The 17,506-nt window shown below is 45.7% G+C and overlaps 1 protein-coding gene across 1 annotated transcript in view; it reads left to right on the forward strand.

The window, feature by feature from the left end:
* Positions 1 to 466: 466 nt before the first annotated feature.
* Positions 467 to 17,506, forward strand: part of znf385a (zinc finger protein 385A) — a 32,757-nt gene continuing 15,717 nt past the window's right edge. The window contains exons 1-3 of the mRNA XM_039749601.1: positions 467 to 553; positions 885 to 1,013; positions 4,754 to 4,925. Coding sequence (XP_039605535.1) covers positions 467 to 553; positions 885 to 1,013; positions 4,754 to 4,925 — 388 coding nt within the window. The remainder of the gene's footprint in view (positions 554 to 884; positions 1,014 to 4,753; positions 4,926 to 17,506) is intronic.

Raw genomic sequence — 17,506 nt, forward strand, 5'->3', positions numbered from 1 at the left:
CTTTCATCCATCAGTAATTTGGCTGGTGGAAGACCGCACGGTGTTAACGGTTGTAGATATTCTTCGTGATATTGTAAGCTGATGTTTTCATGTTCCGCGCCTTCATCACCAACTGTTCCGGCTTAGACTATTAAACAATTTGCTGTCTAACCGATCGACAATTGTCGCGTTAATTCGTTTGACTTCACCGTTTCTCGATGGATCATTTCTTCTGTTGATAACCCTTCGGGATGAAATTCTTCAAGACATAATAAGTCTTCTTTTATTGGGAACTTAAAATGAGGAAAACGTAAAAATTTATAAGAGCTGAGAGCGCAGGAACTGTGTCTGACAAAAACATTCTCACCAATGAGAGGTGAGAGGAGCGTGTGCGGGACTTGAAAAAATCTCTCGGCAATGGCCTCGTCTCATCTCAAGATTTTCTTCTATAATAGAGAGATACATATTTTGTTAATGTTATCAGTTCATGGTACAGGTGGTAAATCCTGCTTCGGCTCTTCAGTCTGTCGCACCTCCACTGGCGCCGTTAGGTCAGCTGCAGGGTCCTCAGCTGGTAACCGCCGCTAACGTTATGTGTCTCCCCGCCACACCCTGCAGCTGCCTTCACTGGGGTGCTGACCCCCAATCAATGTCTTTCCTCTGCTGCCAAAGTCAGTAGCTCCCTTTTCTCCGTTTCCTCTCCCAGCGCATTTATGGCTTTCCTCCAGCTTGAGCCCACCACTCCCATACCGTATAACAATCGGACTGTTGCTTTTGTATTGTAGAGTATTGTAATTTGCTTATGTAGATAAATACAATGTATTTAACAACAATATTTTTTTGTGAATACAATAAATGTGTTTTATCCACTTTGATTGAAGAAGGGCGCTTATTTTCCCTTTCAGCACCAGTCGTCGTTATGCCAGGCTACGGCTCCGAACTTTCTGCCATTGCCTCTCATACACACCACGGCTTTGGCTTGTGGACCACAGCGCCGCCGCAGAAGGAAGAGCATCAGCTCCTGTTTTAACAAAGTATGACACGTTTAATTTAATCCTGTTCTCACTATCAAACGCTTTTTAAAAATAATTTTTAATAAGCTTTGCATATTACTGAAAATGTGTAATATTGAACTTTTAATGTGAACATGGAGGTTTAAATTAAAAGGTCAGGATCGGAAGCATCAATACTTTAGTATCGATCCACCCATCCCTCGTGATAAGGAAGACCTGGTGGTTGACTACGTCAAAGGCGGAGAACAGAGCTGGCAGGATGAGGACAGATGACATGTTGGTAGCTCTCACCACCCGTAACGCGTCATCAACGACAAGTTAGAGCCATCTTGGTAGAATTTCTCGTCCTGAAGCCCGACTGAGTGAGGGTCAAGCAGTCTGTTCTTAGCGTTGGCCGAATGACCAGGCTGATCGACAACACTTGTAACGGTTTGAAGTTTGGTTAAAATCGTAAATAAGAGGTGGGAGCCTCAGTGGCACCAATGAGTTGACCCGCCTGGCACCAGCTGACCCCACCACCGACACTGTAAGCCGAGACGGCTGTTACCGGCTACTTTGGTAACAATACGCGCTCCGCCTATTAAAAATGCATGCCGGCTTTCAGAGCAAAACGGAAATCTATTGTTAATAAAGGGACGGCGTGGCTCAAGAGTCCCCACAGTGGGGGGAGTGAAGGGCGTGTCAGGAGGACGTCGGCTCTATCCGATATGGGAGACAGGTGACCGTTTAGTTAAATATTAAACAATTAGCATCCAAAGTGGAAACTGGGCTGCGAGTGTCATCACCTGCAGGACAGGTCCAGTCCTTCACCAATATGCAAAACGTGTTACCTACAATGACCATTCGTTTTCTCAAAGACTCTTTATAACAACCGGCAGAATAATGGATTATGACTTTGGGCAACATTGGAAGGTAGTTAACCCTGAAAAGGACCGTTGGCTTCTTCAGAGGCAGTCCAGACAGTCCACCGTCTTCATCAGCTGCTCCTCCACTCCACAGGGGCCTTCTGCTGCTCCGATTGTTTCCAGCTGCTTTCTCCTCATGCCACTGCATACGTACAATCAGCCTTACCTCATCCTGCTCACCAGGGTCAGAGGAAACCCGTCTACCATACTCAGACCCAAGGTCAGGGGCCAACACAAGGCCTGCTGGGGGGTCTACACACCCAGACAGATGGACTTTAACAGCAGGGGCCTGTGGCCAAAGTGCTGTATCTCTGACAAAGGTGCTTTTATGGTGGGCTTCTCCAAGTAGCCCCTTCTGACAATCCTCCACTACCTAAGGGACAGTCACCTCTCAGGTCTGGACGCAGGGTGCTTCAATATATAGATTGAACCTGCGCTACCAATGTAGCACCACACAACAGTATGGAGGAATACTTCAGACAAAATGAAACAGATAATTAAGTATGCAAATACATGTATTGTGAAACCTGAAAATAAATTTAAAATATATACATTTCTAAGCATAAATAATTAAATCTTTCACAAAATGCTTTTTGTTGCTGATGTCTTTACTTGCCACGTATCCGTCAAAGACAGCTGATAGAATCATTTGTGAAAATATTTAATATTCTTACGGTACGTGAACCCTCTCTCGAGCACATCCCTGTAAACCCTGCTCCTCAAACTCTATGCTTATTTATGAGGCACCTTTCTCACCTCCTGTCTGGTTTTATGCTTTCCATCTTTGAAGACGACTCTCAGGGTGCCTCCTATATGCCTCCAGTCTTCCTTATGTATCTCAAACTCGCATTTCCACATTCAGTCATGACACCAAAGATAAACTGACCAATCAGATTGCTCTCAGGGACTGGACACACAGACCTTAGTGTTTTATTAGATTATATAATAGACAGATAGATGTGAAGGGCACTATATACTAGATAGATAGATAGATAGATAGATAGATAGATAGATAGATAGATAGATAGATAGATAGATAGATAGATAGATAGATAGATATGAAAGGCACTATTTAATAGATAGTGCCATTCATATCTATCTATCTATCTATCTATCTATCTATCTATCTATCTATCTATTACTGTATACTGCCTTTCATATCTATCTATCTATCTATCTATCTATCTATCTATCTATCTATCTATCTATCTATCTATCTATCTATCTATTATATAGTGCCTTTCACATCTATCTATCTATCTATCTATCTATCTATCTATCTATCTATCTATCTATTACTGTATACTGCCTTTCATATCTATCTATCTATCTATCTATCTATCTATCTATCTATCTATCTATCTATCTATCTATCTATCTAGTATATAGTGCCTTTCACTTCTATCTATCTATTGTGGCAGTCGGGGGCAGTAGTGCACCCTCGAACCCTCAGGTACGACTCCTGACACCAGGTAACAGTCCAAGACCTTTTTATTTTTCCCACAGTGCACCAAGCACCTTCCACACTACAAATAAACACACTCTAATAAACACTATCCACACAATAACCTCTCCTCCTCGCCCAGACACTTTGCTCCTCTCCCACCCAGCACAGCTCAGTGTCTGGACTGAGGCAGCGTCCTTTTATAGCCCCTGACCCGGAGGTGTTCCTGTCCCAGCAGTCCACAGTTCCCTATTCCTTCCGGGTCAGGGCAATCAGTCCATTACTTCAACCCGGGAGCACGCCATACCTTCCTGTCACGTGACCGTGACGTACTCCCGGGTCATAAGGCACAACAGAGCCGATAAGTCCCCCCACAGCGACTCCTGGTGGCGCCCAAGGTATCCAGCAGGGCTGTGAATAAACACCACAGAGTCCATAAGGCCCTGCTGGACCTCGGAGCACGATCCCGCTGTCTGGAGAGCTCCTCCTGTCGGCCTGGGGGTGCGGACCGGCCTCGGAAGCCGGCAGTCTTCCACACTATCTATCTATCTATCTATCTATCTATCTATCTATCTATCTATCTATCTATCTATCTATCTATTATATAGTGCCTTTCACATCTATCTATCTATCTATCTATCTATCTATCTATCTATCTATCTATCTATCTATCTATCTATCTATCTATCTATCTATCTATCTATCTATCTATTTACACAGGGGGCAATAGAGAAGAGATCAGACTGGAACTGGCAGAATAATGTCTGTCATTCCTAAACTGCTCACAGGGATATCTTTGGTAAACCCTTTGAATTAACACTGAAAACCTTCACTTCAATCATTTGATGATTTCTTTATTTCAAATCCACTGTGGTGGCATACAGAGACAAACTGATGACCATTGTGTTTTACTGTCCAAGTACTTAAGCACCATATTGTACTTTGCATTGGCTACAAATTCCAACTCGTGTCCGGACCACCACTCTTGCTTGACTTGATACACTGACGTCATTTTTTTTCATTTAATGTTAACTTCAGTCCTTTGACTGCCAGCTGCTTTTCTCACCCGCTGTGATGCCAAAGAAAAGAAGATCTGATGGAGTGATAAAGAGGGGTGTGAGGCTCAGAAATGAAGGTGATGAGCAGAGGGCTACTCTTATTTGTAAAGAGAACATGGTGGTTGTTGTTGTTTGTTAAGATATTTTGACCCGCCCTGGTTAGTGAAAGGGTTATGTTTGGCCGTCAGTAGATTGGAGTTTGACCCCCATTCACATGGGTGCACAGAAATGAGATTGTCTTGACCCTGCATTGTGCCCCCCAAAGTCTCGAATCTTCCCGCTTAACAGACTCCATGAGCAGATCCTCCAGGTGGTCCTCCCGCTCATCTCCTTTTCCTTTCTTTTATCTGACAGAGCCAGGCTGAGGCCCACTATAAAGGAAACCGGCATGCACGACGGGTCAAAGGGATCGAGACCTCCAAATGCCGTCCAAAGGACGGCGAGAAGTCCAAGTCTACTACCTCTTCCTCCACCTCAAACCCTGTGACAAGTCACCCAAGCAGCAAGATGGACCCAGTCCGACCAGGTATGTCCTTCAGAATTATCTTCTAATGGGCTGGTGGTGGTTCAGCTGGCTCACATGGGGTTGTAGGTGGGTGGGTTGTCGTTACACTTTAGGATGTGTTGAAGTGAACTTAATTGGAGCTCTACAATAAAGTTCTTAACCGATAGCACTTAAGGACATTTAAGAGATTATGAAACCGCTGCAGGACTGGACAAGAAAGAAGGGGAAGGTCAGTCCGAGGGACAAGAGACCCATGAAGTATACACAGGGGGCAGTAGAGAGCAGTTCAGAATGGAAGGAGCAAGAGAGTGCAGTTCAGTACAGGGACACTAGAGAGGCATGTTTAGTATGAAGGTGGCGCTAGAGAGCACTTCTCTATGAAGGTGGACAAGAGATCACAATTCAGTAGGGGGCACTAGAGAAACATGTACAGTAACATAAAGAGCAGTTCACTATCAAGGCGGGCAAAGGACTGCAGCTAAGCACGAGGAGGATTGGACACACATTTAATATGAGCGTTGCACTAAAGAGCAGTTCACAATGAAAGTGGCCATAGGACTTTAGCTAAGTATGGGGAGCACTAGAGATTCTTTTCATATGAAGGTGGTGCTTAAGAATAAGTGAATTCATAGAAAGCAGTTCAGTACAGGGTTCACCAAAGGCACATATTTAGTATAAAGGTGGCGCTAGAGTGCACTTCTCGATGAAGGTGGCCATAAGACTTTAGCTAAGTATGGGGATCAGTAGAGATTCATTCAGTAAACACAGGGGGCAGTAGAGAGCAGTTCAGAATGGAAGGAAGTAGTGGAGTGCAGTTCACTACAGGGACACTAGTATGAAGGTGGCGCTAGAGAGCAGTTCTTTCTGAAAGTGGGCAAGAGACTGCAGCTAAGTATGGGGAGGGCTAGAGACACATTATGTGGTACTAACAAGCAGCACAAGATAAAGGAAGCCAACAGAATGCAGTTCGGTACAAGGACACTACAGAGACACGTTTAGTTCGAAGGTGGCACTACACAGTAATTCACTATGAAGGAGGCAAGAGAGCACAATTCAGTAGGGGGCACTACAGAGACATGTAATATAAAGAGCAGCTCACTATCAAGGTGGACAATTGACTGCAGCTAAGCCTGGGGAGGATTAGACGCACATTTAATATGAAGGTGGCGCTGAAGAGCAGCTGTCCATGAAGGTAGACTAGAGACTGCACCTAAGATTTTGGAGCAGTACAGACACACATTTCATATGACGGTGGCACTAGAGAGGAGCACAAGATGAAGGGAGCCAATGGTGTGTAGTTCAGTACAGGGTGTGGTAGATAGGGGGTGCTCTCGCTCCCTTGAACCCCTGTCCACGACTCCAAACACCAGGTAAAAGTCTGGGTAAAAGCACACTCTCCACCACAATACTCATATAAATCACAATACTACCTCACAAATACAATCCTCCACTCCCAGACGCGTTGCCACCCTTCAACCCAGCTCAGCTCGCCGTCTGGGAGCTCCCACAGTCCTTTTATATCTCCTGACCCGGAAGTGTTCCTAATCCCCAGTCCATGTGACTCTCAATCACTTCCGGGTCAGGTACAAGTTCTTTTCTTCACCCTGGAAGTATGTCATTCCTCTTGTCCACGTGTGCTTCCGGGGCGTAGGGAAAATAGCCATTATTCCTCCCTGCAGCGTCCCCTAGTGGCCCCCACGGCATCCAGCAGGGCTGTGTATAAAAACTACAATGTCCGTGATGCCCTGCTGGTCTTCTGGGGACCTCCATGCTGCAAGAAGGGCTCCACCTGGCGGCTTGGGGGTATTGGCCAGGATAAAGGACCGGCCATGCACCACAAGGGACACTAGAGAGACACATTTGGTATAAAGGTGATGCTAGAGAGCAGTTCTCTATGAAGGTGGCCATAAGACTTTAGCTAAGTACAGGGAGCGCTCGTGATTCTTTTCATATGATGGTGGTGCTAGAGAGCAGTTCTCTATGAAGATGCACAACAGACTTTAGCTAAGGATGAGGACTAGAGACCCATGTAGTACACAGAAGGGACACTAGAGAGCAGTGGGGTGGAGTTCAGTATGGGGACACTACAGAGACACGTTTAGTATGAAGGTGGCGCTAGAGAGCAGTGTGCTATGAAGGCAGGCAGGAGAGCACAATTCAGTAGGGGGCACTAGAGACTCATCTATTAGAAAGAGCAGTTCACTATAAAGGTGGGCAAGAGGCTGCCACTAAGTATGGGGAGCAGTAGACACTTATTTATCATGAAGGTGGCACTGTAAAGCAGCTCAAGGTGGAGGGAGCCAACAGAATGCAGTTCAGTAAAATCTAAACACACATGTTTAATATGAAGGAGGCGCTAGAGAGCAGTTCAGTATGAAGTTGGGTTAGAGGATGCACTTCAGAATAGAGACACTGAAAATAAAAAATAATAAATCCTTACATTTTTTTAGCGCTTTTCTCACTACTCAAAGTACTTCCACAAATGTGAAGGTGACGCTAAAATGCAGTTTAAAAGGATGGACGGGCCGCAGAGTACAGTTAAGTACTGAAGGAGGCACCGGAGTGTCATTTCATATGAAGGTGGCGCTAGAGAGCAGTTTGAGGTGGAGAAGGCCATTAGAATGCAGTTCAGTCAGGATGGCACTAGGAACTCATTTAATGTAAAGGTGGCACAACAGAGCAGTTCACTCTGAAGGTAGGCAACAGGATACAGTTCAGTACAGGGGGCACTAGAGAAACATTTAGTATGAAGTTGGCACTAGAGAACAGTTTAAGATGGAGGGGGCCGATAGAACACAGCTCAGTACAGGGAGCACTAGAGAGACACGTTTAGCAGGAAGGTGGCGCTAGAGAGCAGTTCTCTGTAAAGGTGGGCAAAAATCTTCCGCTAAGTAAGGGGAGCACTAGAGACTCCTTTTAGCATTAAGGTTGTGCTAGAGAGCAGTTTAAGACAAAGGGGGATCAAAAGAACGCAGTAAGGAGGGCACTAGAGGCACATGTGAAAGAGCAGTTGGGTAAAAGGATGGAGTCCAGTATGAGGGCACTAGAGAAACATTTAGTACAAAGGTGGCACAAGAGTGCAGTTGTAAAGGGGAGTAGGCACCACTTAGTAAATGGGGGGGGGGGCACTAGAAAATTAATCATTGCGGGCTAGCTAGATAGATAGATAGAAAGGCACTATACTGTACAATTCATAAAATAAATATGAAAGGTGATATATAACTGCGGTGGGTTGGCACCCTGCCTGGGATTGGTTCCTGCCTTGTGCCCTGTGTTGGCTGGGATTGGCTCCAGCAGACCCCCGTGACCCTGTGTTCGGATTCAGCGGGTTGGAAAATGGATGGATGGACGGTGCTATATAAGATGATAGATAGATAGATAGATAGATAGATAGATAGATAGATAGATAGATAGATAGAAGTGAAAGACACTATATAATAGATAGATAGATAGATAGATAGATAGATAGATAGATAGATAGATAGATAGATAGATAGATAGATAGATAGACATGAAAGGCACTATATAATAGATAGATAGATAGATAGATAGATAGATAGATAGATAGATAGATAGATAATGGGGGTGTAAGTACAGTCTAATATGGGGGGCAGCACAGATCCATTCAGTAGAAAAGGGGCAACCTGATGGTCACTAAATATAATAACCTGAAAGGGGCACTAGGGTACAGTACAGTCCAGTATGGGGGGCACCACATCATAATTCAGTATATTGTTTTATTATAAAGAGCCATTACATACCCATTTCGTATTAAAGGGGGCACCAGAGACCATTTAGTAGTTAGGGGCATTATAATACTATTCATTACAGAGTGGGGGGTGGGGGCACTACAGGCCCATAGAAGATAACTGGGAGTGTATATACAGTTTCAAATGAAGGGGGGCAACACAGATCTGATTAGTAGAAGGGGGGGGGGAACTGATGGTCACTTAATACATGAAATAATATGAAAGAGGGCAGCAGAGTAAACCAAATCCTAATTCAGTGCAAGGTTTTACTTGAAAGAGAAAGGGGGCACCAGTGCTACTCAATAGATATTGGGCACTACAATATGTTTCACTACAGGGGGGCACCAGAGAATAGAATATAATAGGGGATGGGGGGCTAATAAAAAAAAACATTTGTCAGAAAGGGGGTAACCTAATGATCACTAAACACTATATACAGTAATAACATGAAAGGGGCACTCGAGTACATTTCAGTACAATCATAAATCAGTGCATTGTTTAACTACAAAGAACCAATGATACCCATTTAGTATGAAAGGGGGCACCGGAGCACCACTCAGTAGATAGGGGGGACTAGAACACTTTTCACTATGGTGGGAGGGGGTGCAAGAGATCCCTAGAATATAATAGGGGATGTACGAACAGTTTAATATGAAGGGGGTAAACACAGATCAGTTCAGTAAAAAGGGGCAACCTGATGGTCACTAAATATGATCATATGAAAGGGGACACTAGAGTACAGTCTAGTATGGAGTGTTGGGGGGGGGGAGCACCAAATCGTAATTCAGTACAAGGCTTTACTCCAATGAGCCAATGATACCCATTTAGTGTGAAAGGGGCATTAGAGCGCCACACAAGACGTAGGGGGTGCTGCAATGCTGTTCACTACAGGGGGCCTCTAGAGATCCATACAATCTAACATTTTGTGAGTACAGTATAATAACGGGGGGGCAACTGTCATTTTTCAGCCTGTATTTTCCCCCCAAGCCGTTGTTCACAGTTGTGTTTTGTGTCTGTATTATTTAATCTTTTATTATTTGTATTAATGTTTTATTTTTCATCATAATGCATTTTTTTCTCTGTGTGTGTTTGTTGGGTGAAGGGGCGTGGCCTAGGTAATCTCCCTTGTGTTTTGTGGGTGGCTCCCTCCAAGGGGCGGGGTCACCTGCCAATCAACATCAGGAACGCCCCTTTTCCCCATTTAAGGGAGGGCCTCCCGTAGTTCCTGGTGGGTCTTTGAAGGCGCTTAGCGTGTTTTCTTGTGTTTCTGTGCTTTCGCTGTTGCTTTGTGATTTTCTGGATTTTTGATCCCATGCTCCATTTTGAATCTCACCTCTGAATTTCATATTTGGATTGTGCTTACTGATATTTTTTGAACCTCTGCTCTGTTTCGACCACCGCCTTTGAATTTTTTGCTGTGTCTGCCCTGCCTCTTCAGGCATCTCCATTGTGCTCTTTTGGAGCTTTGGGGGCTTGCAAAGCCCTTTACTTAAATAAACCTGCCCTTTGGGTATCTAGTTGCCCCCTTCTGTGGGCAACGTTTGAAAGTATTTTGGCAGCTGTGTTTTCGGGACTCCCCAGATCATGACAGCAACCTGATGATCACTAAAGATAATTACTGTATTTTGAAGGGGGTATTGAGTATAATTCAGTATGGTGGGATACTCCAGAGCCCAAGAAAAGGGGGTGTTAGAGTATGTAGGGAGACTTAAGGACAATTCAGTACCAGTGGGCTCATTAGTTATAATAATAGTGTTGGGATTCAGCTCTGTACAGAAGGACCACTTCAGTATCATTGGTTACCAGAGTATAACTCTGTATGGTGAGTGCTGGGACATGATGAAGATTTGGGTTTGTGTGTCGGGGGGATAATTCTTGCTGTTTGGTATGCAGGAAGGCACCAGAAGCAAGTCGGGTGCTCCGTTCATCCACTTTTTATACCTGCCTGTGCAACTGAGAGTCAATGGTGGTGGGTTCAGTCTCTTCTGGCATCGTCTTCATGGCATTGCCTGGTTCTCTCAGCTCAGAGGGGTCTTCAAGCCAGTTTGGAGAGAACATGCAGACTCCACAGGGATGGCAATCCAGCGCACTGATTCATTGTGGAAGCCGGGCACTTGAGCATGCCCAGTTCTGGACGGGCACTGGAGATTTTTTTTTGATAGCCATACGGAGAGGGGGCACCAGATTAGAGCTCACTACAATGAGGAGGACTGCAGTGTAATTCAATATTTAGACACTTTCCAAAAGGAAAGGGGGGGGGTCATCAGATTGGAGTCCGGCGTGAGCACAGCTGATTACAGGGTAGGCCACACTCCGCCGCGGGCCGCGCGCTTGGCAGCTCCGACGCGTGTTTTCGCTCCAAGGCCGGGGGGGCGCGCAAATCCCACGCTTCTTTCCTTCAGCTGACTGGATGCGAGCCGCCCTGCTCTATGAAGCACAGCTGTCGGAAATATGTGACTCCTCTTCCAAAAGGGTGGCCGCAGCCTGCCCTCCGGGTGTTTGCTTGATTTCCATGCCACCGGGGTCCGCTCTGCTGCTGGCTTCGGTGGGCTCCTGTTTCTGCTTTTCTTTTCTTTGATCCTCGGGGGCCACACTGACTTCGGGTTCGTTACTCAAACGGACGTCGATACAAGGTGAGTCTTGGGGTTCAAGTCGGGCTGTGCAACCCTGGAGTGTGGAGGGGGGTCTGGGATGAGGTGGGGGGTCAGAACAGAAGAGCAGGTCCGTAAAACCAATAAGGGGGGTCAGCAATCGGCAAAGGCAGTGCCTGGGAGTTTATCAATGGGGGGCACTGCTGAGTACTTAGGAGAAAAAATGAGAAAAAGAAGGCCCCGCCCCTTCATTTGAAGGATCGGTGCAGATCAGGACCCCCCCACGGTGAGGAGAAAAGAGGCGCAAAGTCACGAAAAACACGTCGCTGTTTGCTCATTCCGTGTTAATCTCCTCGGTGACCTCTGCAATTGGCACACTGGCGAGTACATTAAATATTTAAAAAAGGGAACCAATGTGACCCCCCTCAGCCCAAACCCCCCCGTAACAGCTAATGAAGTGCATAACCAATGTGGTCAGACTGACTGTGGAGGACAGTCAAAATAAAATATAAAAAACAACAACAAAAAAGTCGGAAAGTCGCCAAATCCACACCCCTGTAACTAAGGCGGACAGAAACATCAGCCGCCAGTCCCTGCTGTGTGTGTGTCTGTGGGTATTTACACGTTTTGTGACCAGTAGGGGGCACTTTGGTCCCACAAACCTCAGACACAACTACACAGACACGAGACTCGGGTTCAAACAACACCTTTATGTCCAAGATGTCTTCCAGGTGTCTGTGACGACAAGGGGTCTGTTTTAGCTAAACAACCCCCTCCCGGACACACACACACACACACCCCACCACCACCCACTCGATGAAACATCCGATTATCACAGGTCAGAGTGACCTCCCCGCTCAACGAATGTAACAACTGGGTATTCACACACCAAAATGACTATGGGGGGCTGAGTCTGGCAAATCAGGAGTGAAACATACCGCACTGCATGAAACAACCCACGGCCCACCCGCTGCATTTTTAAAAGTACAGTCAGCTCTCTGTTAAGAGGTTAAGTCAACCCAGGGCCTGTGGGGGTCTTAACCCAGTCTTGCTGGTTGTACCCTCTGGCAGCCCCTGAGGAATCCAACACTGATGACCCCCTGAACTACACTTCCCAGGTAGCCCTGAAGGAGTCCACACTGGAGACATGCCACCTAGAATACCAGGGGAACAGTGACTCTTGAGGGGCAGCCTAGGTGAGGTGGGGAGCAGCACCCACCCTGGTTAGGATACTGATCTGTCCTGACTGCCCATCCATAACAGTGGCATCCCCGTTGCGTAAAGCAACACCTTTCATTTGGGCCAGGGTGCCCGTCTATCCATATCTATCACTATGAATACTTTGGAGTTGGGCGAGTCCAGAAATAGTTGGGGTGCCAACAGGGCAAAACCCCATTTAGTTTGAATGAAAAAAAAATCAAAACAAAAACATCCACCTGATGGCACTACACTTCTCAGTTTGATGCCTTCGAAATCACTCTGGTGACGTCCTTAACGGTTTCTCAGCACTGTGGGGAAAGAAGGAGAAAACAGTATTAGCAATAGCGCCCCCTAGCGTCCTGGAAAATTATTACATGTCTTGACAGAGCCGGTAAGAGGAGGTCCTCTGATGTTCAGCCGTGACAATAGAAAAAATATGGCCAGGTAGATGAAAGGCACTATACAATAAATAGATGAAGGGAACTACATGATAGATAGATAGATAGATAGATAGATAGATAGATAGATAGATAGATAGATAGAAAGGCACTATATAACTAATAGATAGATAGATAGATAGATAGATAGATAGATAGATAGATAGATAGAAAGGCACTATATAACTAATAGATAGATAGATAGATAGATAGATAGATAGATATGAAAGGCACTATATGATAGATAGATAGATAGATAGATAGAAAGATAGATAGATAGATAGATAGATAGATAGATAGAAAGGCACTATATAACTGATAGATAGATAGATAGATAGATAGATAGATAGATAGATAGATAGATAGATAGATAGATAGATAGATAGATATGACAGGCACTGTTTAACTGATAGACAGACAGACGTCAGTGGCTGGACTGTATATACTGTAGTGCTTTTCCACCATCCAGGTGTCTGTTTTTTCATATTGTGAATCCTGCACACTCCAGATACTGTAGACAGACATTGGGGGATATTAAACCTGCCCATTTTTAGATTGCATATAGCACATTACCATAATGAGGAACCCCCCTTAGACAGAGCAGTTCCAGTGTGCCCATCAGTAAGTTGAGTGAGTGGCAGACCAGTGTTGCCATTTGCCTTTTTGCCACCCAGGTCTTCATTTAGGTTTGTGACAGCTGTCTGTATGTTTTTTAATTGGGGTCCCTGACAGGCGGAGTGACTCGTTCAAGGGGACCCAGAGTGGCACCCTATCCCCCTTTTATATAGCACCTTTCACATTGATGTGCTTTAATGGCCTGTTTTTACGACTGGAGCTCTGGCAGTCAGGGTCATACAGGGAGGCAGAGTTGTGGATCGGTCCCTGTTCTTTTATATAGCGCCTTTATAGTTATCCAAACAAATTCTTTCATGTGTTTACTTACATTTGCTGTACACACAGGTGGAGTGACTCAGTCCAAAAGTACTCCGTGAGTCACTGCTGGGGTTTGAGGCCTGTTGTTTTATATAACGCCTTTCTTCCATAAACACTTTAAAGGGCCAGTTTAATTGTTTCCATATTTCTATAATTTAAACCCTGCCAGGAAATATGACTCACTCAGTACCACACAGGGAGTCACTGCATGGTGGAGAATGACGCTTGTTGTTTTATATAGCGCCTTCCATTAGTGAAGACCATTGCAAGGCCTTTTCCAGGTGCACAGCTACCATGCAGTCATGTCCACGCCTTTTCAGTTGGCACCCGGGCATTGCCAGTGATTTGCCCTGTGACTACAATTAATCCTATATAGTGGCTTTCTACCAAAAATACCACTCAAAGACTGTTTACAACTGTTTTAGGATTTCTAGATCTAGCTGCCTAAAATTATACAGTCGTTGCTTTATATAGCGCCTTACCATCACATGACTCTTTGTCAATACAGCCCAGTTGTTCCTTTATTTCTACAACCAGTCAGAGGTGACAATTGGTAGAAATGTCCATCCTATAGTGAGCTATAGAATAATTATTTATGTTTTGGATTTGTGTTTTTGGATAAATGAAACAAACACACTAAAAAAAATTCCAGATTTAAAAGACAGGGGGCGCTGCTGCCCTGATTAACGTGATCAAAGCCAAGAAATGCAAAAACAGAAGGTTTCTTAAGCAACTGTGCACAGGCAAAATATAAGCCAGCATACAAAACAACAAACCCTGCAGCCCTTGTCTACCCAGTGGGGCAGCCCACCCACTTGCCCACCTTAAACTGCCCCATGATGATCACGATTTCACCTCCCATATCCCTTTACCCAGCCCCTCAACCCAGACTCGCAGGTCAGGGGGCCATTTTGTGTGTACTCTCATCTGTAATAGGGGCCTTGGGATTAAAGCTCCCTCTGGTGGCCCCCTGTCTTCCTGCCCCTTTATCTATCAGTTCCCTCTCACGGATTGTGACCACACACTGCCCTCTACTGGCTCAAATGGGTCTGTTTCTTTTCTCCCAGCCCACCTCTCAAATAGAAAGGTTGGGCGGGTGGTCCTGCCAACTGTGAGGTGGGCTTTTTCTGGCTTCTGATGTTCCCCCAGTCTGCTTCTCACTCTTTACTTATTCTTATCTGTATAGCGTCTTTCGGTACTCAAGAGGCGTCACAAGTTCTGAGCTAGAGTGCAATTCTTTATGATTATTTTTTTAGAACAGACTAATAAAATGACTTCTTTAGGGCGCCACATTGAGTCGGTGGTGGGGACTGATCTTTATTACTTTATATAGCGCCTTTCTACAGTAAAGGCTATCACAAGGTGCTTTGCTGAGTCTGGGTGTGCTGTAATTGTTCTCGCATTTCTATACCTGGAACATTGGCAATGCATCTTAACTTAGAGTTACACACTGTGTCACAAGTGAGAACTGGTCCTTGCTGGTTTATATAGCGCCTTTCAACAGCTGCCACATAACCAGGTGGCCCCTTTAGAGCTACATATTGAGTCAGTGTTGGGAATTAACCTCTATATAGTGCCTTTCAATACTGAACGCCCTGGCAAGGTGCTTAACAGGTACGACTGTTTCGATATTTGTACAGCTAACACACTGCCGGGTTTTATTTGTAAGCGTTTCACACTTAGCCAGAGATAAGAGCTGACTATTGCTGGCTTATATAGCGCCTTTTAATACTGCTTAGCAGCTTCACTATGACTGTTGCCATATGGATTTAACTGGGATACATTGAGTCGTCAGCGGTGAGGACTTATCTTGACTGCTTTATGTAGTGCCTTAAATACGGTCACATGATGTTTTGCAGAATTAGTGTTCTTTAAGTGTTTCTGGAACTGGCACACTGGCAGGGGAGGTAGCCTATCGGGCACAGGGTGAGGCTGTGTTGGAATTGAACCCGTGACCATGTGGCATCAAGCCCACAACCTGTCAAATGTAGAAATGGATCAACGGGTCACTTGGCTAGTAACTGTAATGAAAAAGAGAGAAGGACCGGGGACCATTGAGGTTCACACCACTAGAGGGAGACAAAATCACAGTGTATGTCAGGGGGGCAACATTTACAGAAATGAGCCACTACAGCACATGGCCTTGTGTAGGAAAGCAGCCAGGGTGGGGGCACCTGTGCCCGGAGTAAGCCTGGTGGGGGAGCAGAGTCTCCCTTTGACCCACTTAGCTTGGCAGCATACCCCACCTTCTCACATCGAGCAGGGTTAGCCCACAAAGCCCCCCCCCTTCCCACCTTTGCTTGACATGGTCAGCCTTCTTCAATTAGTCAGGCGCTTATTAAAAATGGATGGCATCCTGACATGATGAGCGTCGAGCAGAGATCCCCTTACCCTCCAGTGGGCACAGAGCTTTTGAAGCCTCTGCTCGCCTGACATAGCCCCCGAGGAAAACATGAGTTCATTTCCCAGAAGGCTGTGCCGCGCCCCGTTGAGCCTGCGGGCGGGGTTTGTTTACAGACGGCGCCCGCTGCGACTCCTCATGTTTTACATTAACGTGTGTTTTTCATTTATGTTGTAACATGTTTGTTAAAAAATAAAAGCAGAATTGACAACAACATGCAGAGCGCCCATCTGGCCAAAGGAACAAAGTGCTAACGGCACTAGGAGGCGCTAGCATCAACACAGGAGTGCCAGCTGCTTCACTGACTGCAGCCACTCCACACTCTCTCTGCCAGCCTTTCCTACGTGTGGAGCAATCTGCCAAGAAGTAGTGCCAGGTGTCAACTGGCACCAGTTCTGATCTTTTCCTATAGACAGGAGTAAACTGGAAAAAGCCTTGCTTTATGCCCCTTTACTATGCCCCCTCCCAGCACTTGTGCCCCATGCCAGCGTCTAAGCTGGTAAACTCCAGGACAGGAATTCCAGTAAAGCTCACTTGACATTTTTATCAGATCAGTGCCACCATGCCCTTCACTTCTGTATAACTGGTGAACTGGTGAAGTGGCAGGGCAGCACAGCAACAGCCTGGCATGTGGGTAGAAGAGAGTAAACGCCCACACCCACCATGTAATTACACTGACTTGGAGTGCAGGGGGTGGGAACTGAGAGCCAGGGTGAGCCATCATGCCAATGTGCATCTGAACTGGCATGAAAAACAGATTAACAGATTGTCTTCACCAGTCTCACCGGTGCTAAGTGGTATTCACTTCACCAGCCTGTGTGCCAATCATTGATGATGTGACTTCACTAGTCTCACTGGTGCTTATTACCCACAGGTTCACCAGTATCAATGCCAGTCATTGAAATGGATTTCACCAGCCTTGCTGCCTATATGGATGTCAGCCTTTTCAATGTCAGTGGCACTTATTGATATTCCCTTCACCAGTCTCTGTGCCAATCATTGATGTGACTTCACCATTCCCACTGGCGCTTATTGGTATTCACATCACCAGCCTCTCTGCCAGTCACTGTAATTTACTTCACCAGCCTCACTGCTCATATGGGTGTCAGCCTCTCACTGGCACTCACTGGTATTCACTTCGCCAGTCTCACTGATCATCACTATAAGCTTGACCCATCTCATTGCCAGTCACTGATGTTTATGCACTCATTTGTGCTGGCACCCACATTCTCAGTGGCCTTGCCAGTCTTTCTGGCATTTGTCTCTATCAGCATCACCACAGGAATGCCAG

Source organism: Polypterus senegalus, chromosome 3, assembly GCF_016835505.1.
Source record: "Polypterus senegalus isolate Bchr_013 chromosome 3, ASM1683550v1, whole genome shotgun sequence".
NCBI lineage: Eukaryota > Metazoa > Chordata > Cladistia > Polypteriformes > Polypteridae > Polypterus > Polypterus senegalus.